We start from the raw sequence: 25,232 nt of genomic DNA on the forward strand, positions 1-25,232 counted from the left end.
AGAGATCATTGGGACCCCTGATCCCGCTTTTCCACTCTCACAGTGGCCAACCTCCCTAGGCCCTGCACCCTTACCAACCAATGAGGCACAATATCTAGGGGTCATCTCTCCTTCTCCTCTCACATCTCAGACATCTCCAAAAAGTCCCACTACCAACTGCACCTCCTGAGAGGTATTCTGCCTTTTCTCACTTTCCTCCAGAGACTCACCACCTTGCTAGCCCTGGTTGTCTCTAGGCTGGACTATTGCAACAGTCTCTTTCTCAGTCTTCCTACGTCTACTCTCTGTCCTCTACAACTCATCCAGAACAGAACCACAAGACTAATCCTTGGCCTCAAGACCAGGGACGCATCTCTCTGGTGCTGAAATCCCACCACTGGCTCCCTGTGGATGCAAGGATCAAGTTCAAGACCCTCCGCATAATTCACAATGCTTTCTGGGGCCGGGGCCTGCACTATTTACAACACTCTCTTCCTAAATACTGTCCCTGTAGAGTCCTCCACTCGTCCTCCTCCAACTCTCTGCAGGTGAGACACTTTCACAAACAGAAAGTTGGGTGTAGATCTCTATCCTCTGCATGTGCCTCCCTCTGGAACAGCCTCTCTGCCTCTCTCTGTCTTGAGCCAGAGCACCGTACGTTCCATAAACTCCTCAAGACCTTCCTCTTCTCTTCCTCCTTCTCTCTCCCTCTCCCCTGCTAACCTATGTTCTTTTTCTCTCCACCCTCCTTCTCTTCCCTAACTCTATTCAGTTTTTCTGACTCGTTGCCTAGTTCACATACAAAGCCTTACAGGTCTCAGTCTCCCCCGGCAGTCTTTTCTACTTGCCTCTGGGCCACTGCACTATGTTCAGCATTACTGCACTTTCAGATCACGCTCCATGAGCGGGGCAACCTCTCTGCACTTAACCCAGGGCCCTGCTGGACTGGACTCATTTGTCCCCTCAGGCACCTCTTCCTCGCACCTCCATCTGTACGCATGCATGACCTAAATGTACCAGGACTAGTTAGTTTGTCCTGTCGGTTACATGTAATTATAACAAATTCTAAACAACTAATACCATTATAACAAATACCATAATAACGAATTCCCAAATAACACATTTCTTTTTCGTTGTTTTTGGGGGGGTTCCACCCCAAACCCCCCCATTTATTTGTTCTTAATACTTTTCCCCCACCCCCAAAACCACTATCCCTCCTCCCAAACCCTTTTTAGGTTTTTTCCAAATTCAATATTTTGGAATTAGTTATTTTAGGTTCGTTATAATGGTATTAGTTATTTTGGTATTCATGATAATTACTGCCTACCGTCCTGCCCCCCCACCCCTTTTGTGTTCCTTCTCCCTAGCTTGGTCGCTACTGTAACATTTCATGCACTTGCACTAGGTGAAATGCCGTCCGTCTGAGTATGCTAGTTTTTCTGTCAATCACTTGGAAAGTTCAAGGCCTAAGAGTGATTACTGTATTTCCTTGTTCCCTTCCCACCTTGAAGCGCTTTGAAGCACTCCACCTGTGTATAAGCACTGTATAAATGAACAATAAAATAAGTAAAAATAAATAAATTAGTGTTATGATGTTCCCTTAAATAGGTTACCTTGCACTCCAGTACTAGAGGACGTGTGATGGGCCAGTACTCCTCACAGCCCGAACTCCTCTTTTTCTTTTTTAAGCAACAACTGTATTTCAAAGTGACCTCCTTGAGCAGAGCTGTGACCGAGCAGTAATAAACTGCACTTACTCAAAACATCTTTTGCCATTGGTGCTGCCTGACTTTGAGATGACCTCGGGCGATATGGGGCTACTGGCTTGAGTAAAGTGAGCTCAAAGACATCCCAGGAGTTGGTGCGTTTTGGGCAGGAAGTGGGTGGGAATAGCTTGCCATAGGAATTAGCATGGCCTTAGGTAGTCAATGGACTGCAAGCTCAAATGGGCACAAGTGTCCCGCAAAGGCAGATGGGGCAACTCGGCCCGCCCATGTTCCTCGCATTTGATGTAATCACTAAAACAATGTCCGAGAATCAGGAAGACTCCACAACCTGCAGGGACACTGGGATTGCCTGCATTCCAGGGTCTCAGTAAACATGCCGTATTTATTCCACGTGGGGCATTCTGTGAATTTCTTGCCTCCAGCTCCCCTGGATGCGTTGAAAAGCTATATTCCGAATCTCCAAATGGGTAGCCTGGGGGACTGGCTACATTATTCGAGGTCCTGGCTCTGTCAAGAACAAGTGTTGCCCCAAGGAAGGAAATGGCAGCCATGTTATTTATTGACCTTGAAAAGTTGGAAGGTGGAGTCGGTCCTGCTTGCATGAGTGCCAATGACCCGAAGGGTTTGCACTGCACACAGGCGGGGTGTCTACATCAGGCGTGTTAACAAAGTGAGCTAAGTTAATGCATAATATATTGCACACATGCACCTCTGCCTACACTCTGTGCTATTTTCCATATTATAGTCAGTGCATTTAGAATTAAGGGTACAAATGGGTGTGCAACCCAAACTATGTTTTAAAGGTGTTTGCAGGGGACGCACTGACTTTCGTGCATGCAATCTGTACAGTGTCAGTCTCCTAGTGTTGCACGCGCAGTACAGCAGAGCACACATGTTAACACAGGTACCAGTTCCTGCTAAGGGTATTTGAAGAGGAGGAGGGAGTGTGCGAAGGAATCAGGCTCGATCCTATCAAGGTAAGGCAGTATAAAATTAGTATGAAGTCCTCAGCTGTGTGACGTCGGACTGTTCTCAGCACAGGCTCCAGTACAGACAGGGCCCAGCCCCAGGGACGCTCTCACAGCACAGTTGAGGCCGCCGCGTCCAGGATGGGTGGCCTACACGACAGGTACTCATTGGCCTGGCGCACCGCACAGCAAAAGGTGCTGCCGGCCTCCAGCCAGTGTGCGCAGGCCACCACGTCTGATGGACGGTCCGGACGGTGGACCAATTCAAGTTAACAGGCTCACGACAGGGGGCTCAGCCAGGCTGCAGAGTGCACTGCAGCATTCCTTGATAGAGTCACACCATGACCATCACAACGATCGGTCTAGATTCGAGGGGGCAAGTATGGTGCTTCATTCATGGCCTCCTACGTGGAGTGCAACATGCGCAAGTGCCAGACCTTGCCAGCGCTGCCACGCCCATGCCACTTTTGACCCTGACCCAACCGCAACCTTTGCGGCATGGCGGCGCCACCTGGTCTGCTGCTGCTGCTGCAGCCAGCCTCAGCCTGCAGTCAGGGCCGGTGCTATCACAGGCAGGGCAGTTAGTATAGAATTAGTGTGGAGGTGTTAAAGCATCATTTTGCCGCTCTAACATTTCCACATATAGGCAAGCGCCTAACCTTGCCTAGTGATAGCACCGGCCCTGCTGAAAAGCTATGCTGCATATGAAAGGCTAGGTGTGCACATGTAAGGCTGTGGTCTGTGTGCATGTGAAAGTCTGCATTGCTCATGCAAAGTTGCGGTGCCATTGTATGTGTTGCTGTGGGTATTGTACATGTTACCAGATTTGGACACCATCTTAATTCAATGATCGCACCAAAAGCTAAGATTATGGTTAATCCATCTAATACCAGGTTATATAGTCCGAAGCAAGCATGCAAAGCGTATGCTAGTCTTTTTGAATTAATGAACATGCCATGTGAAGGGAACTTGATATGCATGCTGGTATTCAACTTTCATGACAGACGTGAACTTTGCTTTCCATTGAAAGTTGCCAGGTTTATAATTTGCGTGGCTGTGCAATACATGAAGCCTCCCCTAATTTGCATATGTATTGACATCAATGGAAGCAATTACCTCATATGTAGCCTCAGATACACAATGTGATGATGGTAAGATACATTACAAAACGTTTTTATAATTAAGCCAAGAGACAAATAACTTTGCTTTGCAGATTAACAAGTGGCATTATCATTATTATATATGAAGCAGTACCTTGTATGAGCTTTTTGTGTAGCATACAGATGTCAACTGAATGGCTTGTGGGCACTTCTAATTCTGGCAGATAACACACAGTGAGATCAAATGGTTTGTCAAGGATCACACATTTTAGTTCATTGTGAACCCGGGATTTGAGACCAGTCTGCAACATAAGGCCCTTAACCAAATATCTTCACAACTTTAGTTGTTAGAAATAGTACTCTGGTTTTAAAGAACACTCTGTTTTGTACAGATGTTTTGAAACTTACAAAAAATCATCATCCAAGCTGAAAAATATATATAAATCCATGTTGAGAACACACTATGGTTGTAGCTTTATTTACTAATTCTTGTATGGAAAACTACAAGAACACAAAGTAATGTGAAGCTAAAAAACATCCTATGAGTTTGGAAAATGTATGTTGAAGACTTAGACACACATAAAAGGTATTGTATGGTAAGGTCACCTTATTGTAGTCATTGTTTGACAAAATCATGCTTGCTACTGCATTTGATGTAAAGTTAAAGTGAACACTTGTCAGAAACAATGGTTCATCAATGAACCACTACGAATAAGGAGCTTGCCATTTAAAGGCTCTGCCGATAGATAAGTGCGTGTGTTGACTATTTGTGAGGCACTATTGTGAAGCCCTGTTGAATTTGCAACTGTAGCGGTGTCCGGTCAACATGTCCAACAAAAAGCATCCTCATTTTAGCAGCAGTGGTGAAACAAGCCTGCAAAGGTCCTTAGGTCATCTGCTGATGCACAGGGGGAACATGAAAGCAAGGATATACACATTTCCTAATCATACACGTTGAATTGCTAATCAAAATATTTTTACTTGCCCATCTCGACTAATCAATTTTGCAAGAGTAATTAATGCCTAGAACATCTAAGTATTATTTCTTTAAGGGATCAGGTTGTGATTGGGTCTTTGCAGTCAGGTGGACAACTTATGCCAACCCCTAGTGCAAGTCTTCTTCATCAGTTAATAGATACAAGGTACACCATTGGCTATCAAACTATAAGACCCTTTATTATATGGCCCTTTACAATTAATTGGCACGCTTGTACCCTTCTGGAACATTCGGTTCACTAGCAGCACCTAAGCTGGTACCCCAGGTGCCAGTGGGTGGACTTGACCGTGTCTCCCCACACCATTAGCCCAACATCTCTCATTGCTCATGCCGTCTGCCATTCAGATTGTCTTTGAACTTGACCTTGCAAAGTATCCTTCTCCTGAGAATAAAAGGGAGTATAAGCGCACTCTTATCATAGTTCAGGTCTGTATGGCCAACTCCTATTTCCATCCTTGACTCACGTGGCAGGAGACCATATTTTGGCCTGTTTTGCAGCATTTAATTGTCTTGAATTAGTAAACTTGACACTCATGGTGTTCTTTCTTGCACCTTAACAAGGGCTGATTTAGCTTCTCACGTTCACTGCTCTTCAAGGATAGATAACCAGTTCTTGGAAGCGCCATCTTTTGACACCAGGCCAGACAGCTATTTCAGGCCTTTCCTCGATCTTTGGCTGCTTTCTCACTGCGACACAGCTTTCTGATCCTTCTTTCTTCACCGGTCTGAGCTTACCTAATGTGTGACACTGTTGTCCAGATTCTATATAATGGCGGCAACGCCTGCAGTCTATTCACAACGTATAGCTAGCCTTTAAGATTACTTAGGGCCTCATTACACGGAAGGCGGTGAACCATGGCGCTATTAGCGCCATGGTTCATGCCGCTAAAATACCGGCACCGCCTTGGTGGAAAGGGGAATTACCGCCCCATTCCAAGGTTGGCGGGCGGGAATTCCCCCTTCCACCATTGCCCTTCCCCATTCCCATTTTTGCCCCATAGGGCTCTATGGGAATGGGGAAGGGGCTAATTACGGTACCGCAAATTGCGGTACCGTAATTAGCTCCACTGGCGCCTTTGCGGGTTGGTTTTTAACGCCTGCAAAAAGCAGGCGTTAAATTCCCCAACCCGCAAAGGGACCTCGTAGTAAGGCGGTAAGGATTTACCGGTACCGGTAAAATACCCGTACCGGTAAACCCTTACCACCTACCGTGTAATGAGGCCCATAGTCTACTTGCATTGCTGCATCTGTACAGTTATAAAATGGCTTGCATTTTCTGCAGTGCTCTTCACACATGCAATCTTCATTCCGCGTATGAAAGTTTGCTCAATTCTTTACTTCGTCATCAGACTCTAAAAGGTCTATGCATCTTCTTCTTCGACCATTCTTCTCAGTGTGTCATGCTCATTTCTTGTGACGTCACCAGCCTCTTTTTCTCTCATCTTCATAATCCATCGGGGATCTCCTCCAAGAGATTGTCATCTCTACGGGGGTACATCATATAGGGTCTTCTCAATGGATACCTTTTTGAAAAGACTCTCTGTGAAACTGGCACCATCACTGGCGTCGTGCATGTTGCGATTTCCAGTTTCCAATATATAGGAAGAATGGGGGCGGGACTTCCTGCAGAGGCATTCAGCTGCTCCTCTACACGGAGTTGGAGATTCATTTCCCATAGAACGTTTTTTGGCTTTTCTCATTTCTGGCCGGTAGGCCCTGGTCAGTCTTGCAAAAGAGGTTTTGTTTTGAGGTTGGTTCTCCAGGTCTGCTCCAGGCAATGCTTGAGGGTTTTGAGAGATTTCAGGTGGGCTCTGTACCGCTTCGGGTTAGGGCCCGATCTCTGAGAAGTACATCTCATTGGAGTGAGGGGGTTGAGGGTGCTGTAGAGCCAATGATAGAAAAGTTTAATGTGGGGAGGAACTTTCTGGAGTGAGAATCCTGGGATTGAGTTTAGAAGGGAGTTGGCTAGATCAGGGTTAATAGTGACTTTATTCCAGAGATGGACGGGGGGTTGGTGAGGGAAAGGTGGTGTGACGGGAGGATGGAGAGGTCAGGAGGAAGAAGAAGATTGCAGAGTGATCTGTCCATGTTAGTGGGCGGTGGGGCAGGGTGAATATCAGATTTGTGCGGCTGAATACAGCATTCAGGGTGTGTTATGTGATGTGGGTGGGGAAAGATATCAGTTGGCTCAAGTTGAGAGCTCCTAGGTTATCAGTGAGAGAGCGGGTCATGGGGTTTGAGGGAGTGTCGAACACGGTGTTGAAATCACCTGATATGGTGAGAGATGGATGCTGAAGGACAGGTAGGGAGTTACTGTGGGAGTCTGCAAAGTTCCTGATGTAGCCAGGGGGTTTGTATAGGAGGGGAAAGCTGCGGATGATAGGGGGGGTTGTATCTTTACTAGCAGTGATTCACAGTCAGTGCTGCAGAGTAGGACATCCTTAAGTAGGACTGGGAGCTGGTGTTTGTAGAGGATGGCCAACCCTACTCCTTTGCTGGATCTATTCTGTCCAATCAGGTTGTACCCTGGGGGGGGGGCTTGTGTGCAATGGGCTCATAGTCATTAGACAATCAGGTCTCTGTGATGAAGACGATGTCTGGTTTTCATATGAGATCAAGCTACATTTGTTTTAAGAGACTGACTGACATGGCGTTGATGAGTACATTCTAGGACATATTGTTATGCTTATTTGAGGCCTGTCATTCATGCCAGATTGCAGGTTGGACCTGATCAAGTTTAACTATGTACATGTCTCAGCCACATATGTCTAGAAATGGTGACCATATTGACCAAATACGCTGCTATGACTGGGAGATTGATTCGAGGATGATGGCGATGGCAGTGGGCCAGTGCAAGTCTGGAAGGGATGCTCAACATGTAGCCACTTGGGCAAAAAGCTGAGGCAAGTCATAGGTTCAGGCCAATAAGCGATGAGGGGAGATTTGACCTATGAGGTGTGACATCAGGCGCCATAGTGGGTAAAGATTCAAGCAATCTGACTGGTGTGACTGGGAGAGGTACGGGGGATCCTTTCAATCCAGGGCAGAAGACCTACCAGGGTGCTGGCCAGAATCAGGCCTGCCCCAGAGGTGGGTAGGAGAGTTGGGAGGGCACCAGTCTTTGTCCCCTCTACATGTACCTGGTCAATACTAAGTACCACCACTCACAATTACCCCATACCAACCTTAACCTGCACTATGCTAGCCAGTCTTTTCATTCTTCCTGTTCAGAATTATGCATGCCAGAAGTCCTTCAGAAAGAGGATGGAGTCTATGACCCAGTGACGAGAGAGGTTACGCCGAACCCAGAGCCAGCTAAGCAATACCCACTGCAGACTGGAAACCAGGACTTTTTGTTACCAGGAAATGAACTTTGAAATAGACTATTATTGTACCGGCCCACCACCATGAGACACCAGCAGACCTGCGTTTGAAAAGGGGGTGGGGTGTAAAGGGTGCTTCATGGTTTCCCATCTCTGTAACCCAGCCTCTGGGGTAGAGGAATGCGAAGATTGGCATGGGGAACTAGCTGAGAGTGGAAGCCAATGCAAGGGGGAGCAGGAGGATGAAAAGGAATGGAAAGAACATGGAAGTGTGGGTAGCTAGGGTGAGTTCAAGGGAGGAGGCGGACTGAGAGACCAGGCGGAGGAAGAATAGTGGAGCGATGCGTGGCAGAGACTTACAGAGAGTGTGTGCAAGGTGATCTGTTGGTTGGTGAGAGAAAGCGGTCCTAGGGTATGAGAGTGCATGTATGGTGAGTAAAGTGAGCAGGTGAGATTAAGTCAGAGTGTAGGAGGGTAAGTGACGCTGACTGAGAAGGTGGATTGAAAGTGTGAAAGGAGGGCGGTTGTAAGAGAAGAAAGGGTGGAGTGGAGAGTAGTGTGAGTGGGAAATATGATATGATATGGCATTTGTAACGTGCCTATACACAAGTGTTTCAAGGTGTGACAAGGCAAGGAAGGGGGAACAGAGGGAGGACAGAGACAACGACCTTACTAGGCCAAGTGACATTGAGATTGCGCAAGTGCAGGGAAGGCAGGAGGGGAAAAGTGCCAGGGGAAAGGGGAGGGGGCAGTGCTGTACATGGGATCAAAACAATAACAAGAAGTGCGGCCAGCAAGTGGCAGGTGCAAGGGTAAGTGCAGACAGCAGGAGTCCAAAAGTGCAGTTAGGGGGACTGTAGGGTTACAGATACAGACCCAAGTGGAAGGGTTGCTGGGAGGCAGCGCAGGTGTGCAACTGGGCAGGAAGGGACCTGGGTCCGAAATCAGAGGGTAGCCAGGTGACCTGTGCAGTATCAGACAGGAAATCAGCAGGGGAGAGGAAAAGAGAAGGCAGAAGCAAAGAGGAAGGTCTTGGGGTGCTTCCGGAACTGGAGATGGTTCTTCTCGAGTTTCAGAGAGGCAGGAAGGCTGTTCCAGAGGGAGGACCCAGCCTAAGAAAGAGATCTACCACCAACTCGTTGCTTGGAGAAGCGATTGACCTTGAGGTAGTTGGAGGTGGAGGAGTGAAGAGCTCGAGTAGGAAGGTATTTACAAAGAGGTATTGAGGACCCAGACCCCAGACGGCCTTGTGGACAATGCAAAGGGTCTTGAACTTAATCCTTGCAGCCATTGGGAGCCCATGCAGAGATTTCAGTGCTGGAGAGATACAATCCCTGGGCTTGAGGCCAAGGACAAGTCTCCCAATCCTGTTCTGGATGAGATGCAGAGGGCGGAGAGTAGAAGCAGGCAGATTGAGAAAGAGGCTGCTGCAGTAGCCCAGCCTAAAGAGAACCAAAGCTCTAGAGACAGTGAGCTTTTGGGGGAAGGAGAGGAAAGGAAGAATACTTCCGAGGAGGTGCAGTTGGTAGTTTGACTTCATAGAGCCGTCAGAGATGTGAGGAGAAAAGGAGAGTGTGGCGTTGAAGATGACCCCAAGGTTCTTAGCCTCACAGGTGGGAGCAGGAAGAGGGCCCAAGGGAGGCCGACCAGAGAGTGACAATAAAGGAGGCTGCAGGTGTGCTGATGAGGAGAATCTATGTCTTACTGCCATTAAGGCAGAGATCATTTGTGGCACACCACTACAGGATGGCAGACTGACAGTCAGAGATGAGGGAGTGAAGAGAGGTGGCGGAAGGGAGTCTGGGAATGAGCTGAGTGTCATCCGCATACTGAAAGTCGGAGCAGAGAGCGGCAATGCAGTGGGCGAGAGGTGCCAGATATTGGTTGAACAGCCAGAGAGGGAGTTTAGACCCCTGGGAAAAACAGGTAGAGAGTGAGATAGAGGAAAGGAGAGTAGTGGACAGGAGTGGGAGTAGAGTGAGAATGGAGAGCTGAGAGAGTGGAGAGCAGATGGAGTGGAGAGAAGTGAGTGTGGAGAGAAGTGAGTGTGGAGAGAAGTGAGTGTGGAGAATAGTGGGAGTGGAGAGTAGTGGAGAGTTGAGGGAGAAGTGAGGAGAAGTAACATTGGAGGGAAAAAACATGAGAGGGGGAGGGAAAATAGTGAGAGAGAGAGGAAGAGAAGAGAAGAGAGGAGAGTGGAAGAAAGGGAAAGGAAGAACAGAGCATGAGGGTAAGGAGTGTGAGAGGAAGAAGTTCAAGTAATAACTGTCCAGTTGGGAGCTATCAGTTCCTATTATGATTTTCATTGTGGGACACCAGGTCAGGTTGAACTTAGAAGACCCCAGAGAGAGAAAGATAGATATGGCGTTTGCCTTTAGGTCTTCACATCTAGCGAGTAAATGTTAGATAGTTGGGCATACCAATCTATCGTGACCATCTTGCGGATCAGGGAAACCTGGGCTAGGCAGGAGGGACACCCGTTGACGAGAGAGAGAGAGAGAGAGAGAGGGAGGGAGAGAGCGAGAGAGAGAGAGAGAGGGATGGCCCTGTTACCAGAGAAAGAACACAAGCCCCTTTAAGGAGGAGGGACCCAAGACAATGGGAGGGAACGGGAGGCGGGGAAAAGGAGGGGACGGTGGGGAAAGAGGGGAGTAAGAGGAAGTATGAATAAAGGGAAGGATTTGTCTAGATACAGCTCCTGTGTCATTTGTGTAGGGCCCATGGGGAAGCCCAGTTAAGGGCACAACAACTGGCGATGAAGGGAAACGAGCGCCCACATTGTGCAGCAGATTGTACATGCAATGGATGAGAGATGCCCAGCAGTGAGGAGGGACCAGACACCCAAGGCGCGAATCCCAGCAGGATGGAGGGCCGGTGGACCCAGCAGACAGAGTGCCACCCAGTGAGGAGGTGGGTCGGAAGAACCCAGCAATACAGAGCCCAGCAGAGCACGTCACGGTGAAGGTGCGGCACACGTGGACCACTTTGTGCAGCAGGAGGAGGGGTGCAATTCACCCAGTAGTGCGGTGGGCGACGTCACCCAGCGACGCAGAGCCCAGCAGAGTGACGGGTGCGGAATATCCAGAAGTGAGGCTAGGGGCACGTTGATATGGCCTGGCAAGACGGCACGTGCAGTGTGCCTAGGGTAGCGGCACACTGCACTCCCATGAGGAGTGCAGGAGAAGTGCCCAGCAGCCAGCACCGCAGAGGAGGAGCGGCCAGCAAGCTGAGCACGGCAACGAGAAGAGCCCAGCAGCACGCCCTACAAAGGAGAAGTGACTGGGTGAGCTGAGCCAACTGCGGGGACACTGCAGAGAAGGAGGAGCAGTGAGCGTGACCAGCCCAGCTGCGACAGTGCTAATACACCAGGCAGTGAGCAGTGAGCAATGCAGAGACGTTGCACTTGAAGATGACGGTAAGTGGAGCCGAAGCCCCTCACCGAGCGGTCACAGACACCATCAGCCCACAATAGACACCATGCGCTACCCCAGCCTCATCAGCACACGAGGGGAAGAGGCATTGAGGAAAATAGAACACCAGAGACAGCCGGCGCACGTGGTGCCGATGCATGCCACAATCCCAGGAAAGCCACAATTTGAAGTCACAACCTCATCAACACAAAGGAAAGGGGGCCCAAAAAAGCATAAGGAACACTGCCTACAGCCTTACAAAAGAACTCAAAAAGGGGCAATAAAAATACCAACAGATAAAGGAAAGAGGTGCAGCAAAGGGAAGCACTGCTGAGAGCCGGCTTACGTAGTGCCGGCATGTGCTGCAGCCCGCAAAATAGGGCCCCAAGGCAGAGGATACGCACAGCTAGAACAGGCAGCCTGAAAACCTGGCGCCAACACAGGCCACAACCCAGAGGGCCACGGACACACAGGCCAACTACAACTGTGACAAGGACAGGCCCGCAACAGAACCAGTCACACGGCACAGGACCAAGCCACACCACAACACACATCGACCCCGGAGAAGGACACAACAAAAAAGAAGTGTACCAGGTAGCCAGAACCTCGATCACACCACTACTAGACCCACAAATCACCCGGTGGGCAAGACCACGTTGGCAATGCGGGCCAGTACAGACATCCCATAGGTAAGGTAAACTCGCCCAGACCCACCACGGAAACGCACCCCAGCCCCACACGACACTACCAACATGATGGACAACGCACGAGGAGCGGCAGATGCAGGTACCCAGACCCCCACAAATCCAGGACCAGCATTCCGCGCCCTTTTCCTAAGGAGACCCAACCCGTTCGCTCTACACCCACGCCACGACCAAAGACAAAGGTGGGAAGAATGGGTCGAAGAATTTGAGGACTTCATGCGGGCAGTATGAGACCACGACCCGCAAAACAAGGTGGACATATTCGCCAACCTGGCAGGCAAAGAGATCAAAGGGGTCACGGAAAACAATCCCCTCGCAAGAAAGAAGCTCATACCTGCGCCTTCTCTCTGCAGTCAACTACAAACTGATAATACCCCCCAACAAAGACTATGAACGCTACGCATTCAATCAACACGTGCAGCTTCCACATGAGTCCATAGGAGAGTTAGTCATCCGTCTCCAGAGGAAAATCATGTGCTGCGACTTCGCAAACTTCAATGATGAGGAGGCAATACGGCTGAGGATCATAGAAGGGTGCACCTCGTTAATGCTCAGAAAGCACCTCCTCAAAAAGCCCCTGTCCCTACAAGAAATCATTGACCTAGCAAGAACATACAAGCGAGTGGACATCCAGGCAGCCGCCATTGAAAACCCCAAAAAGCGTGACACCATCGCAGCCCTTACAGTAGGACAGCCGGGGTACACCAGGACTACAGGACCCTGGAGAAGACAAGGACCCAGAAGCCCACAGCACCAAACCCTGAGCGGCAAACCATGCTACAGGTGCAGATTTGAGTTCCCAGCCATCGGACAGAGATGTATGCGATGTGGCTGTTAAGACGGATTTCTGAACTCTGTCCTGGTGGCGCAGAAGTTCAGAAGGCCAACCTAATTACTTGGAACAGGGTAACCTCTGGACGAGCCAGACCAATCAAGGTAGCGATCGCGGCGGTCAAGGCTAGGTCTCAAGAGGGGTGAGGGTGACTGAAAGCCCGCAATGAGCACACAAAGCAAGAGCGCTTACAAACTACTCCAAACAGTTGTTATATCAAAAATATATACACATTTATTTTAAGGCCTTTAAAATAATGACCGTAGCGAGAAAATCACAATATCACAATATTAAGCCAACACATACCATATCAACACAATATATATACAAATACGACAGTCGCAAGCGTTATATGCACGAAATGTGTAGTCCACCTGAAAGGGAAAGAAAACAGGCAGTGCGATAATGCTTTAGACTCAGTTCGCCTTCAGAGGCACCTAACTAGATGGAAGTCCGAGCCCTGCGAAGAGTGGAGCCTTGTGCTCAAAATACCTGCACACGCTGGTGCCAACGGGCAAAAGGAGAAGCTCTTCGGAGGAAGTCAGGCAGTTCGGGTTAGTGCACAACAGAATAAGAACAGGTTCCGCGACTCAAGCGCAGCCTCCACAGTGAGCAGAAGCAGAGCGCGAGTACGGACAAACGGGTGCTGTTTTTACACAGCGGACAAAAGCAATGGGCTACTGCAGGAGGGCGACCAGATCCTAGCTAAACTACTCACCGGTCCCCGATGCAAGCAGACCCAGGCTTCTCCACGTTAGTTTCAGCAGCTGGCAGGTTCAGAAGAGCCGGGAATGCCTCGTCGTCGTGTAGAGAAAAAAGACGTCCCAATCGAAGAAACCTGCACAGTTTTGTCACCACAACAGGGCAACGGAGCGGCCGTGTGTATCTGAGCCAAATGTACACTACTCACTTCAGACTTGGGAACGCCAAGTGTACTAAGCGTGTGAGAGTGACAAGGACTCGAAATACAACACAACCTGGCGGCGGTTACAGAGCAGGACTCCCGTGTAAGCTGGTCAGTCAACTGGATGGCCCAGAGACGCTTCCGAAGGCTTACTGGCAGGAGATGATGAAGTCGCCGAGAATAGCTGTTCCTGCTATTCCAAAGGTCGAAGCACCAGTACAGGCCTTCTGGTTCGATCAAAGGAGGAAAGGGTTTCACAGGACGACAGCAGTGCAAAGGAGGAGTCCTTCAGCGGGTCACCAGCGATTCCTCGGTCCAGCCTCTTGGTTGCAGGATACTTGGCTCCTGTATTCCTTCGTTCGTGAGAACTCAGGAGATCGACATGATAGTGGTGTTTCCAGCCCCCTCTTATCCACGGTTCCCTTCGCGCCAAAACGGAGGGGAGCCAATGGGAGATCCGCTCATCAACACACACACCATTCGTGGACCAATCACGGACCACGGTGGTCCCAGGCATTCACACTACCCTAGACTCTCTGGCACCCAGGATGTGTATTGGGACCAGACATCCCAGCCCACACCCTGGAGGCACACAAAAGACATGTAGAAGACTGCGACAGCATCCGTGTTTCGCGGGAAAGTACATGACCTGGGGAAGGTGAAGGGAGCAAGACGGTCAGTGGACAGGACAAAGGAGCCTCGTGGTCTGGCCATTTTGGGAGCCAGGCCACGATTTTGGGTTCAGCGCGAAAAACGCGCTTAGAACGCCAAAAGGAGCTCAAAATACACAAAACGATCGCTGCCACCAGTCCAGTCCCTGAATGACTTGCACCGATCAAATACAATCCTAACCGAGTATCTAGGGCCTGTAGAAGGCTAGAGACCCAAGAGAGCTGTAACTTAGCTTACAGTGCCCTCTTGTGTCATGTTGCACTAAAGCCGCAACATGATAAAAGAAACTACGGGAAACAGCGTTCCCCGGTACTGACTGTCTTAAGGGCATGTCAGTTTCCCCATAAGAAAAGGAGCGAAAGCCCAGAGGAGTTTCGGCAGAAGGCTGCACTTCTCTGGCAAAGTCAAGAACAAGGTGAAAAACAACAGCAAAAAGTTTAGGGGTTGCCACATGGAAGGAAAATTACCTACAATTACGAAATCTTTCCTAACAGTGGCCAAGAAAACCACTTCCAGGCGATGTGCAGAGAGAGACTGCCTGCGCCCCTAGCATACCGACTGGCACCACCACCAAGCCCGACCAGACAACCAGAACAAACAAAAGGGCCCAATGACCGGCCAACACACGGAAAGGACCAGGAAATGCCGCCCCAAGAGAGGTACCTGATGCTGCCGCCGGCACGGCCAGACGTCATGAGGGCCATCGAGGCCTGGAACATCGATCCAGCCAGGAGTCACTCCGACTCAGACAGCTATCCACCCAGCCCACGCAGGCACGAGCACCTACCCTACCCAGAGTTAAGTCACCCAGGGAGGTACGGACCTGATCTAGAGTATGACACACACTCTCAGCCCATCCCCCGAGACGACCGTGAGTCATACGAACATCCAGAAGCTTACAAGATGCTGAAACCGGGGGGAACTACTACCACTCCCATGACAGGTACAAGGGAGAATAAGGGAGACTGATCAGCACCACGTCAGATGACACCATGGCACCCAGGCTCACGGTCCGGTCTGGATTGGAAACCTGCACAAGCCATTCGTTGTGAACGTGGAGGCCACAGCCAACGTCATGAACGAGCAACTTTATCAAACCAGAGAGGAAGCATACCCACTGGGCAAGTCCCAAGCCCACGTATTTCAGTGGGGAACAGCACAGCTGCTACAGCCAAAAGGACAGTCCCACTATGACCCAACTCATGGAGACCGCAGAGCATCCGCCGCCATCCATATGGTACCGAGTCCTGCCACAGGGCACAGCCTTCTCAGCCATCGGAGGGCAGTGGTGCACGCCCTCATCGACATCCAGTACAGGTCAATCGAAGTTACCCAGGTGAAGGACTACACCCTTGAGCACGATACTGAAGAGACAAGGAAAGCGAAGGAAAGGGCAGACTGCAAACGGGAGGCCAAGTAGCCACAAATCCCGATCAAGGAGACTGCCATAGAGCGCCAGAGACAATACAAAAGGATGGATTCACGAGACCGCACAGATCCCGTCCTAGTGACAGTGGACAAAGAACCGGTGATAACTACATTGGGGGACCACGACGAGATGACGCCAAAGGCCTCCCTCTTCCACGAGTTATACCTGAAGGAACCAGAACCAAAGGAAGAAGCGGGGCCGAGACGGAAGAAAGAAGAGGGCGAAGAGGCAAACGAAACACTGCAATGAGGAAATGCGGGCGAGACCCGTGAGTCGCCTGGCAACACGCGGCGGGCAACAAGGAAACCCCAGCGGCTGATCGAACAGATGTAGCCCGGGAAGTCTCATGTTAAGTGAGGGGGGGTTTTACCAGAGAAAGAACACAAGCCCCTCTAAGGAGGAGGAACCCAAGACTATGAGAGGGAATGGGAGACAGGAGGAAAGGGAGGGGACGGCGGGGAAAGAGGGGAGTAAAAGGGAGTATGAATAAAGGGAAGGTTATGTGTAGATACAGCTCATGTGTCGTTTGTGTAGGGCCCGTGGGGAGGCCTAGTTAAGGGCACAACCGGCTCTTAGTTGGACCCCCTTGAAAATCCTAAAAAAAACCTTGAACCATCTCTGGGAGTTGTCACATTTTTGAGGCCATCAGTGACACTGGCAATGCCTTTTCCCATCTAACGCCTCGGCACAGCCAATCTTTGAGTAGTGATTGTCTGCTGGAAAGTCTCCTGAGGTACTCATACAGTAGGCCAAACGTCAGAGTTACCCTATGAGATAGGGTTTTTCCTCATACACCAGTCTGCCTTTGCTTGTGAGATGGAAGTATTGAAGCAATTATCAGATATTGTGGACATATATACAGGGGCACACTCACTGAGTACACGCTTGCAAGCACCCACGCACATAAGAATGTTTGGAATCTCCTTAAAGCGGGGAGAGGGGCTAGAGTAGATTTCTGTCCTGTCAATGCCACAAGTGTTGACCAACTGCCCTTTCTAGTTCACTTAGTTGCTGTCTCTTAATAAAGGGAAGCTGCGAACTATCGTCTGTGACATTTGTATGTCTGTGTTCCTGTCAACATTACAGCAACATGTTCCTCTTGACTGCAATACGTAATGTGAAATTAAATCCAACGCTTCTCACGGTCATTAACCATAACTTTGAACATAGACCGCCTGCAAAAAAGTCAGCAGCACGTGCGGTTGCACTGTGGTTTGCTATCAAAGAAGTGCCAGACGTGTCCATGCTTGGGTGTGAAAACATTTGGCCCAGAACGACTCTTCTCTAATTAGCGTAACCTGAGCTGTCACTACCAAAAAATATTTATTTGTGCGCCATGCTAATCAAATTAAGAGTTCTAGATACTGGAGGCGGGCATCTTTCCAGTGGATCAACAAATTCGTGCACACATGTTATTATGACTGAATGCAAATGTGGCATCCAAACACGGAGGAAAACATGTTCACGTCAATGATCTCATCTTACTATATTTGGTTAGTACGTTTAAATCTAAAATTGCAACATGGTCTCATATTTGGCAGTGCACAGAGTAACGTCGCTGCCCCCGCTCCTTTACTTCCGGTTGTCCTTCCCGCGCCGCCACAGGAAGCGCGCGAGAGAGCGAGTCGAGTACTTACAGCTCCAGGATGAGCACCACATCTGTTCTATTCTCGTAGACGTCGTGCAGCGTGACGATGTTCGGGTGCTGGACGTGCTGCAGAATGTCCACCTCGCGCTCGATCTCCTCGCGCCGCACTCCCCGCCGACTGGCCCGACTCTGGCGTTTTTTGATGAACTTGGCAGCGTACTCAATTCCGGTGCTTTTTTCTTTGCACTTCTTAACTATGGCAAATTGTCCACTGTAACAAAGGGACACGTTTAAAAGAATGAGTAATGCATTATAGAGCCATTCGGCAAATCCTATAATCCTAGGCTTGTTGAGATGATTGCTAATGTTTTTTTAATGACATGGTAAAGACTGTTTCCATAACAAGAGTTAACGTTCAAGGCCCAATTATTCATGCTTTGCCCCACCTTTCTTTTTTTTTTACAACAAAATCCTTCATAAGCCTTTTCTACTTTATGTAAAACCATGCTAAATTGAACTGCATATAATAACGTGCATTAAGAAACCAATGATGCATACATTTTACACTCATTTTTAGTTAATCGTTAGAAATGAGGGGCCTCCACTGCCCTTACACTTGTACAAACAATCCCAGAAATGTATCGGCCTCATTGGGTGACATCGGTGAGGTGTAGCTTGGGCCTCTAGGCCTCCTGGTCTCATGCCAGAGGAATGTGACCAAGTATTTTGGGCTGGACTGCCCCTTTTGGGGTGGGACCAAGCCTGATTTGCATATGGCATTTCCCCTTTCTGTGATGGCTTGGCAGGCTGAAGAAAGATGGCCTAGAGCAGAGGTCTTCAAACTGGGGTGCGTCCCCCTAGGGGGGGCGCCAGAGGCCAGCATAAAATGTAAAAAAAAAACATTTTTTTTTTTAGATTGGAGAAAATGGGAAGGGGCAGCTCACATGGTCAGACTGGACTATAAAACGGTCTTAGCACCAATGAACAATGGCCAGCAGTTGCAAATGGATAACACTTTTAAGTCCTCGGTCACAGACTGTTTGAATGGTACCCAAGGGGTTGTTTTTTGTTCAAATGTAAACAAATTGTCATATTTAAAGAATATTCAACAACAATGGTCAAAACTACTACCTGCATAGTGAAGTAACTCATCAAACTGCCCCACATTGGCCAAAAAAGTGGCCCATTTTGACTGGCCTACACTACCTTTTTGTATTTTTGGTATGGTCATCGCCCTATTGCCCTATAGGCCAGTACAAGCCTGCCGGCTCATCCATAATGGGTGGGGGGGCGTCCACCCACTGACCACCTCACCCATTATGGAGGAGCCAGCCCAGTGAAACACTGAGCACTCCCTCAGCTGCTTTTTCCAGCTGAGGGAGTGCTCCTTGGCTGGCTGAACTGTCAAAGGGAAACACTGTTTGCCTTTGCCAGTTCATTTCCCCAGCGACACATGATCAATGAGCCATGCAAAGCTGGGGGTGTTTTGCTTCGCCAGCCTTGCATAGCTCATTGGAAATGTTGGCTGGGGCACTGCATGCATGTATGTGCGAGGGGGTGCTCCTGCGCCTCCTCTGACATACAGGCAGAACAACCTGGAACGGGGCATTTTAGCAACCACGCGCAGGCCTCTGCAGAAGGTACGTTTATGGCGATTTATTTTTTATTTAAATGTGTATGGATGTGTGTATGCTTGTGTTATAGGACTGTAGTGGGAGCAGGATGGGCGGCAGCACTAGGATAGTGGTGGGAGTAGGGTGGGGAGAGCCCAGGGTCTGTACTGGGAGTAGGGTGCGGTGACGGCACGCAAAAGTTCATAGCGAATTCTACATACTGTCCATCTGGCACTTTTGGGGGGGCACGGCCTGCCCAAACTTTGCTCAGGGGGGGGGCCCAGGCCAAAAAAGTTTGAAAACCACTGGTCTAGAGGGTGGGCCAGAGCAATTTCCAGAGGTTAAGATGAATTCTAAACCTTCCAGCCATCACCTCGTTTGTGTTGTCTAAGTTCCAAAGAGGAACACATGGCATATTGCAATACCTCAAATAGCGGCTGAGCCAATCCTATATTTGCCCATTAAAAATGTGTGCACCCAACAGAACACTGCATGGACAGTCAACACATTATATTTTTTCCACGGATAGAGTGTCCCACTATCACTTTAGGAACAATGCCAATCATAAAGCATATGCCAGCAACAATGACGCCATTGCTGGAAATTGTGCCGGGAGATTTATCCTTTAATGCACTTCACTATTCTTGTACTTGTTAATAAAATAACATGAGAACTACCAGAACATAAAGTACAAGCAGGATCCGCCACATTGTTGTTCTCGCTATATATCAGGTTACTTAATATGCCAAAAGTCAGTTCAGCGTGCCAGATTGTCTGTATAAACATATCCATGTCGACTTCCCCATTGCCAAGTGGGGTTCCCCCAGAACCAGAAAATCACAAATGATTAATACCCAGAACTCTAGTGCTGCACAAGTAAAACATATACTGATGCTGACATGAAAATTGCTCCCAGAAACTGTAATGCAAGCATTAGCAATGCCATGCCAGTGTTGCCCCGCTTGCTCATATTGCTACGTTGGCATCAATATTGCCCAAAGAAAACTGTGATACCACTCTCAATAAGACTTACTTGTAAAATCCATTATACCAGAGGGGTAATGTGTGCAGTGGGGTAACACTCCGATGGAACGTGTTGGTATTAATGTAGACACATCTACTTGCCCCATAAAACTGATGCCAGTTTAAGAATAACCATGTCTCTTCACACAACCCTGCTGAAATGCCTCATCATTCCACATGGCCCGATGTTTATCTCTTGCCAAGGATATTGCCTTAAACTCCCCTGTGCCACTACATCATACAGCCGAAATTACCCCCTGTTACTCCCACTACCTTCGGCGTTGCATCAGGCCACTTCACACTGACCACAGAATTGCCCCTTTCCCTGTCTCATTGCCCACTGATATACCCCATGTCACTCAGATTTCCCCAGAGCTGCCTCATACTAGGCCACATTGCCCCATAACTACCCACGCCAATATACACTGCCCCCTGAATTCTATCATGACACTCACATGGCTGCTGGAAAGTCAAGGCTATGCACAATGTGCCCCTCACATACTTTCCTAACGGACACAACTTGCTTTTCTTTGGGGGCGCCAGTAAGCATCGCCAAGCCTGAGGAAGTGACCTGCTTTGCTGTCGTGGCTCATGCACCCCCTCTTTACGAACAATCTACAGTCATAGTATCTTTTGAGGTCAAGTTTCATCACTGTTTACAATGTCAAAAACCTTCAAGAATTGAATGATTTGTTGCCGCTGGAAATCTTTGCTGGGCACTCGCACATGGTAGCGTGGGTAGGGGATAGAGGGTAGTAATCATCTAGAACTGCAGCAAACCTTTGTCTTTCTAGAGAGAGAAGTGTTGGTGCCGTGTTAGTCCAGTTTTAAAATCAAACAAAATCCAATGTTGATACCTTTTATTGGTCTAACTGTTATGCTGAGATGGAAATATGCATAAGCTTTCTAAGTCCTAAACACATCTTCATCAGATGGTGCTCACACGATAAGATGAGCAACGAAACAGAAACACAGAGCACACCAGAGATAACTTTTACACAGAAAAAAGTGTCTTTCACTTTTAACTCCATTGATTGCAGGAAAATGTATGCAAGCATTGAGTCCTCGGGTAGTCCCTTTATCTACAGGGCAATACATTTTGGATAAGGAACAGACACATAAGGTCTCATTACGGCCCGGCGGTAACAGTGCTGGTGAAACCGGCGGGTAGCTGCCGCATCCGTAAACAGTTACCGGTGCCTGACTTGCTGGTGACACTGGGGTATTACACCCCAGGCAGCCGGAAAGTCAGGCACCGGTAAATTGTTGTTCCCCATTCCCAAAATAAAAACATTGTCAGAGCCAAATTCATGTTTAGCAGCTTCCATGCTCTGCTGGCGTCATACAGTAGGCCATTCAGAGTTTCTTACACCTTCTCATCGGCAGGTGATGGAACCAATACCGAAGTGTTCCTAAAGCTTACATGGCGCAATGTCCAATTTGATCCAAGTGTGTCTCATGCTCAACAGTGGCTTAGTAGCTTGTATACAAAGTGGCACATGCAAAAATAAGTTTTCACTCTTAGAACGGTGAAATGTTCACTATTGGCTCATTGCGCATATTTTTTTTTAACATTTTTTTTAATTAAAATGTTTGGTTTGATTTTACAAACTACATTCAATTCTTTTTCACTTTCATTTTTTAAAAAAAGAATAAAAAACAAAAGAGAATTTTTTTTTCATTTGCTCTGTGCAGTTCTACTCATTTTATAATCTCAGTCCAGAATTTGATTATTGTAATTATTAGCCACGGATCATTTCCTCTTAGAAGATTAGCCCATCTTTCTTCTGTAGTTATTGCTTTATTCGAGATTCTAAAGAAGCTTCTGAATAGTTCTCTTTTTTCTTTCAACATCGGACACACCATAATTAGATGGAATAAAGTTTCTGGTGTTTGCAGTTCTTTACAAAATCTACAGTTCACAGAGGTAGACCCAGTTTTATCAAATGTAGCTAGATAGTCCCTGGTTGGTAGTATATTCAGTCGAAATCTTAAAAATAAATCACAAATCGTCTTATCCGGAAAATGACTTAGGTATTCTGGTAGTTCATTTAAGGCTCTGACTTCTGTGTCACATTTGAGAAATCGCTTATAGATTTTTTGTTTGTCTATTGTTTTTATGAAGTCATTCGTTTTTAGTTTTCTTTTCGCTTGCTGGGGTCTCTTTGTCAACATTTCTTCTGTGATTTCTTCCGCTTGCATTTTTCTCTTTATTGTTGTTGTCCATTTCGAAAGAGCTGTCGTTTGAAATGCTTGTTCTTTTCTTTTTAATATTTCCAGTGATGGAATCAGATCATCCGAAATTATTTTTCTATAAAGGTCCATCTGTTTCCATGTGACTATAGATTCAATTGATTGTAAACCTAATTCAAAACGGATCCTAGCAAACGGAAATAATTTGGGGATAACTAACGTTTTCCGCCAATATAGACCTTCTAGGACAGACCAGTTAATGACCTTCTCATTGATTAAGGATTCACTAGCATAGGTTATGATTGGGACGACTTTTTGCCTGTATAGTAACATTGTGGCTTTCGCTGAGTATGGACAATACTTTAAATGAAAGAATCTACCTTGTCTGGCCAAGGATATAGCCTTTTCTTCGATGTTTTCGTACCATTCTTTTTCATTGTTTGAAGGATTTATGAGAGCGCCCAGATATTTGATTGTCTTTGTGCTTATAATTTCTTTATTATCATGCAAGATTTTTATGGGATGTTGTTTTTTCCGCTTCTGACTGATAAGTTTCATGATCTTTGTTTTACACATATTGATTTGGAGATCATTTGCATACATGTAATCTTGTGTTTTATTCAAAGATTCTTGTAGTCTGGATGTCGTTTTATCTAGTATAATAATGTCGTCAGCATAGATTAGTGCATGAATCGATTCGTTGTTAATTCTTGGGGGATTTGCTTTTGTGTTTTCAATCTGTTCTTCAAAATCGTTAATGTACAGATTATATAAACAAGCGGCTAATGGGCAGCCTTGTTTCAACCCATTCCAAGTAGGAATGGCTTCTGTGACCAAACCAGCATTTGACAGTCGAACTCGAATCGAGGTATTTGAGTATAATTGGATGATTGGGTTTAAGATGTAAGTGGGGCAACCCCATGCTGTTAATTTGCTCCAGAGCTTCTGTCTGTTTACTGAATCGAATGCCATTTTGAAGTCTATGAACAAGGCATATACCTGTTGGTTTTTGATACTTGCTTCTACTTTTATCATATTCAGTAACAGTAAGTTTACATTTGTTCCAATTTTTGTCACAAAGCCAGTTTGCCTTTTCGCATGTTTTCCATTCCTTGCTGCCCAGATGTTCAATTATTGTTGAAGGTAGCTTGCAAATAGTTTTTCCAATGGGTCTAGAAGGGCTATAGGTCTGTAGTTACTTGGCGTCTTTCGGTCTCCTGTTTTGTAGATTGGGATCAAGATTGCAACTGTCCAAGTGTGAGGGATTTCTTTTCTTTTCACTATAAGTTCCAACAGATGAAAGAAAAATTGAGCCCATACTTCTGGTGTTGCTTTGAGGACTGCATTTGAAAGCCCATCCGGGCCAGGGGCTTGTGACGAGTTCAAGGATTTGATTTTGTTTGTTATATCCTCGATGTCCCAGTCAAATTTCCAAGTACACTCATCTTTTTCTCCGTTTGTAGTCAAAATGGATGTTTTGCTGTTGTATATTTCTTGATAATGATTTACCCATGTGTGTGGCTCGACTTCTTGTATTAAAGTTTGTTGGGTAGGTTTATCATTCATCATTGACCACAGATTTCTTGTGTTTTTGTTTTGTAAAGCACTCAAGATTGTTTCAGCATCATGTTGTTTCATCATCGCCTTGTTGCTTTTTAGAACATTAGAGTATCTTTGTTTTTCTTTTTGTATCTGTTTTTTGAGGTCTGGATCCTTCTTTGCTTTCAAGTGCCGTATTCTTTTTTGGTGTTCTTGTTTTTCTTGTTTGATTCTTTGATTGTATTGATGGCTGTGAGAGATTTTGGGAGTACTCTTTGATTTTGTTTGTGGATATTTATATTTTTCTAATATCCATCCATAGTCCAGTTTTTCTTGATCTTCCCGACAGGCCACTTGAAAAGTTGAAAGTATTTCCCTGGCTTGATGGTTTTTTATTCTTAGTTTATTCAGCCCGTTGTATACTTCTAGTTCAGGTACATTTATTTGGTCATAAGTAGTTTTGTGAGCAAGCCATGAGATTGAGATTTGATGGTGATCACTTTCTTCATTTGGGAAGTTATTGGTTCCGGTTATAAATTGTTGTAAAGTGTCTGTAGTCGATTACTGAGGTGGAAGTTTGTCATGTACAAGTCGGGCATGGTATCCCCTTTGCATTCATTGATTGTTTGTTTAAGGAAATATTGCAAATTCTTAGCTCTTTCATCCCTTTCCTTGCCCGTGGTGACATTTCTTGTAACATGTATTTATTACCCTCTTTATCAAACAGATGCATATTGAAATCACCAGCTATGATAAATTTGTTTCGATTGTTAGCTTGTATAATGGAATCAATTTCTTCGCATACAGCATCGATTAATTTATTGTCATTGATTGCAAGCGGGTTCCAATAAATGTTAAAGATTGAGATACTCCTATGTTCTATTCTGCATGTCTTGTTCTTATCATTGTGTCCGGGATTGTATGCTGGCATGCTAATGGTAATATATTGACACCGAGGATTAATGTTCATTCTAGCGGTTATAGACCATGTCACATTTATTTGCATCAGAATTAACATTCCTGAAGACGGTCTGCCTGTCTTCGACGGTATTGCGGGGTTCAACCAGGTTATATAACCTTCACATAGGATCTCCTCGGTTAACCAGGTCTCTTGTAGGCAGATTATTTCTGGTTTTGCTAACATTGTGGATTGGTTTCTCAAGGGATGTTTGTAACCCCTTGTGTTCCAGGACATTGCGCATATTGCTTGATAACGGATACCAATCATTTG

The 25,232-nt window shown here is 47.1% G+C and overlaps 1 protein-coding gene across 3 annotated transcripts in view; it reads right to left on the reverse strand.

Moving 5' to 3' along the window:
* DAPK2 (death associated protein kinase 2) overlaps nucleotides 1–25,232 on the reverse strand; it is a 1,397,186-nt gene that overhangs the window by 680,342 nt on the left and 691,612 nt on the right. For all 3 annotated transcript variants that reach the window (XM_069624406.1, XM_069624405.1, XM_069624404.1), the window contains exon 3: nucleotides 17,683–17,904. In XM_069624406.1, the coding sequence (XP_069480507.1) occupies nucleotides 17,683–17,904 (222 nt within the window). The remainder of the gene's footprint in view (nucleotides 1–17,682; nucleotides 17,905–25,232) is intronic.

This window comes from Ambystoma mexicanum, chromosome 11, assembly GCF_040938575.1.
Source record: "Ambystoma mexicanum isolate Mex_15411 chromosome 11, UKY_AmexF1_1, whole genome shotgun sequence".
NCBI lineage: Eukaryota > Metazoa > Chordata > Amphibia > Caudata > Ambystomatidae > Ambystoma > Ambystoma mexicanum.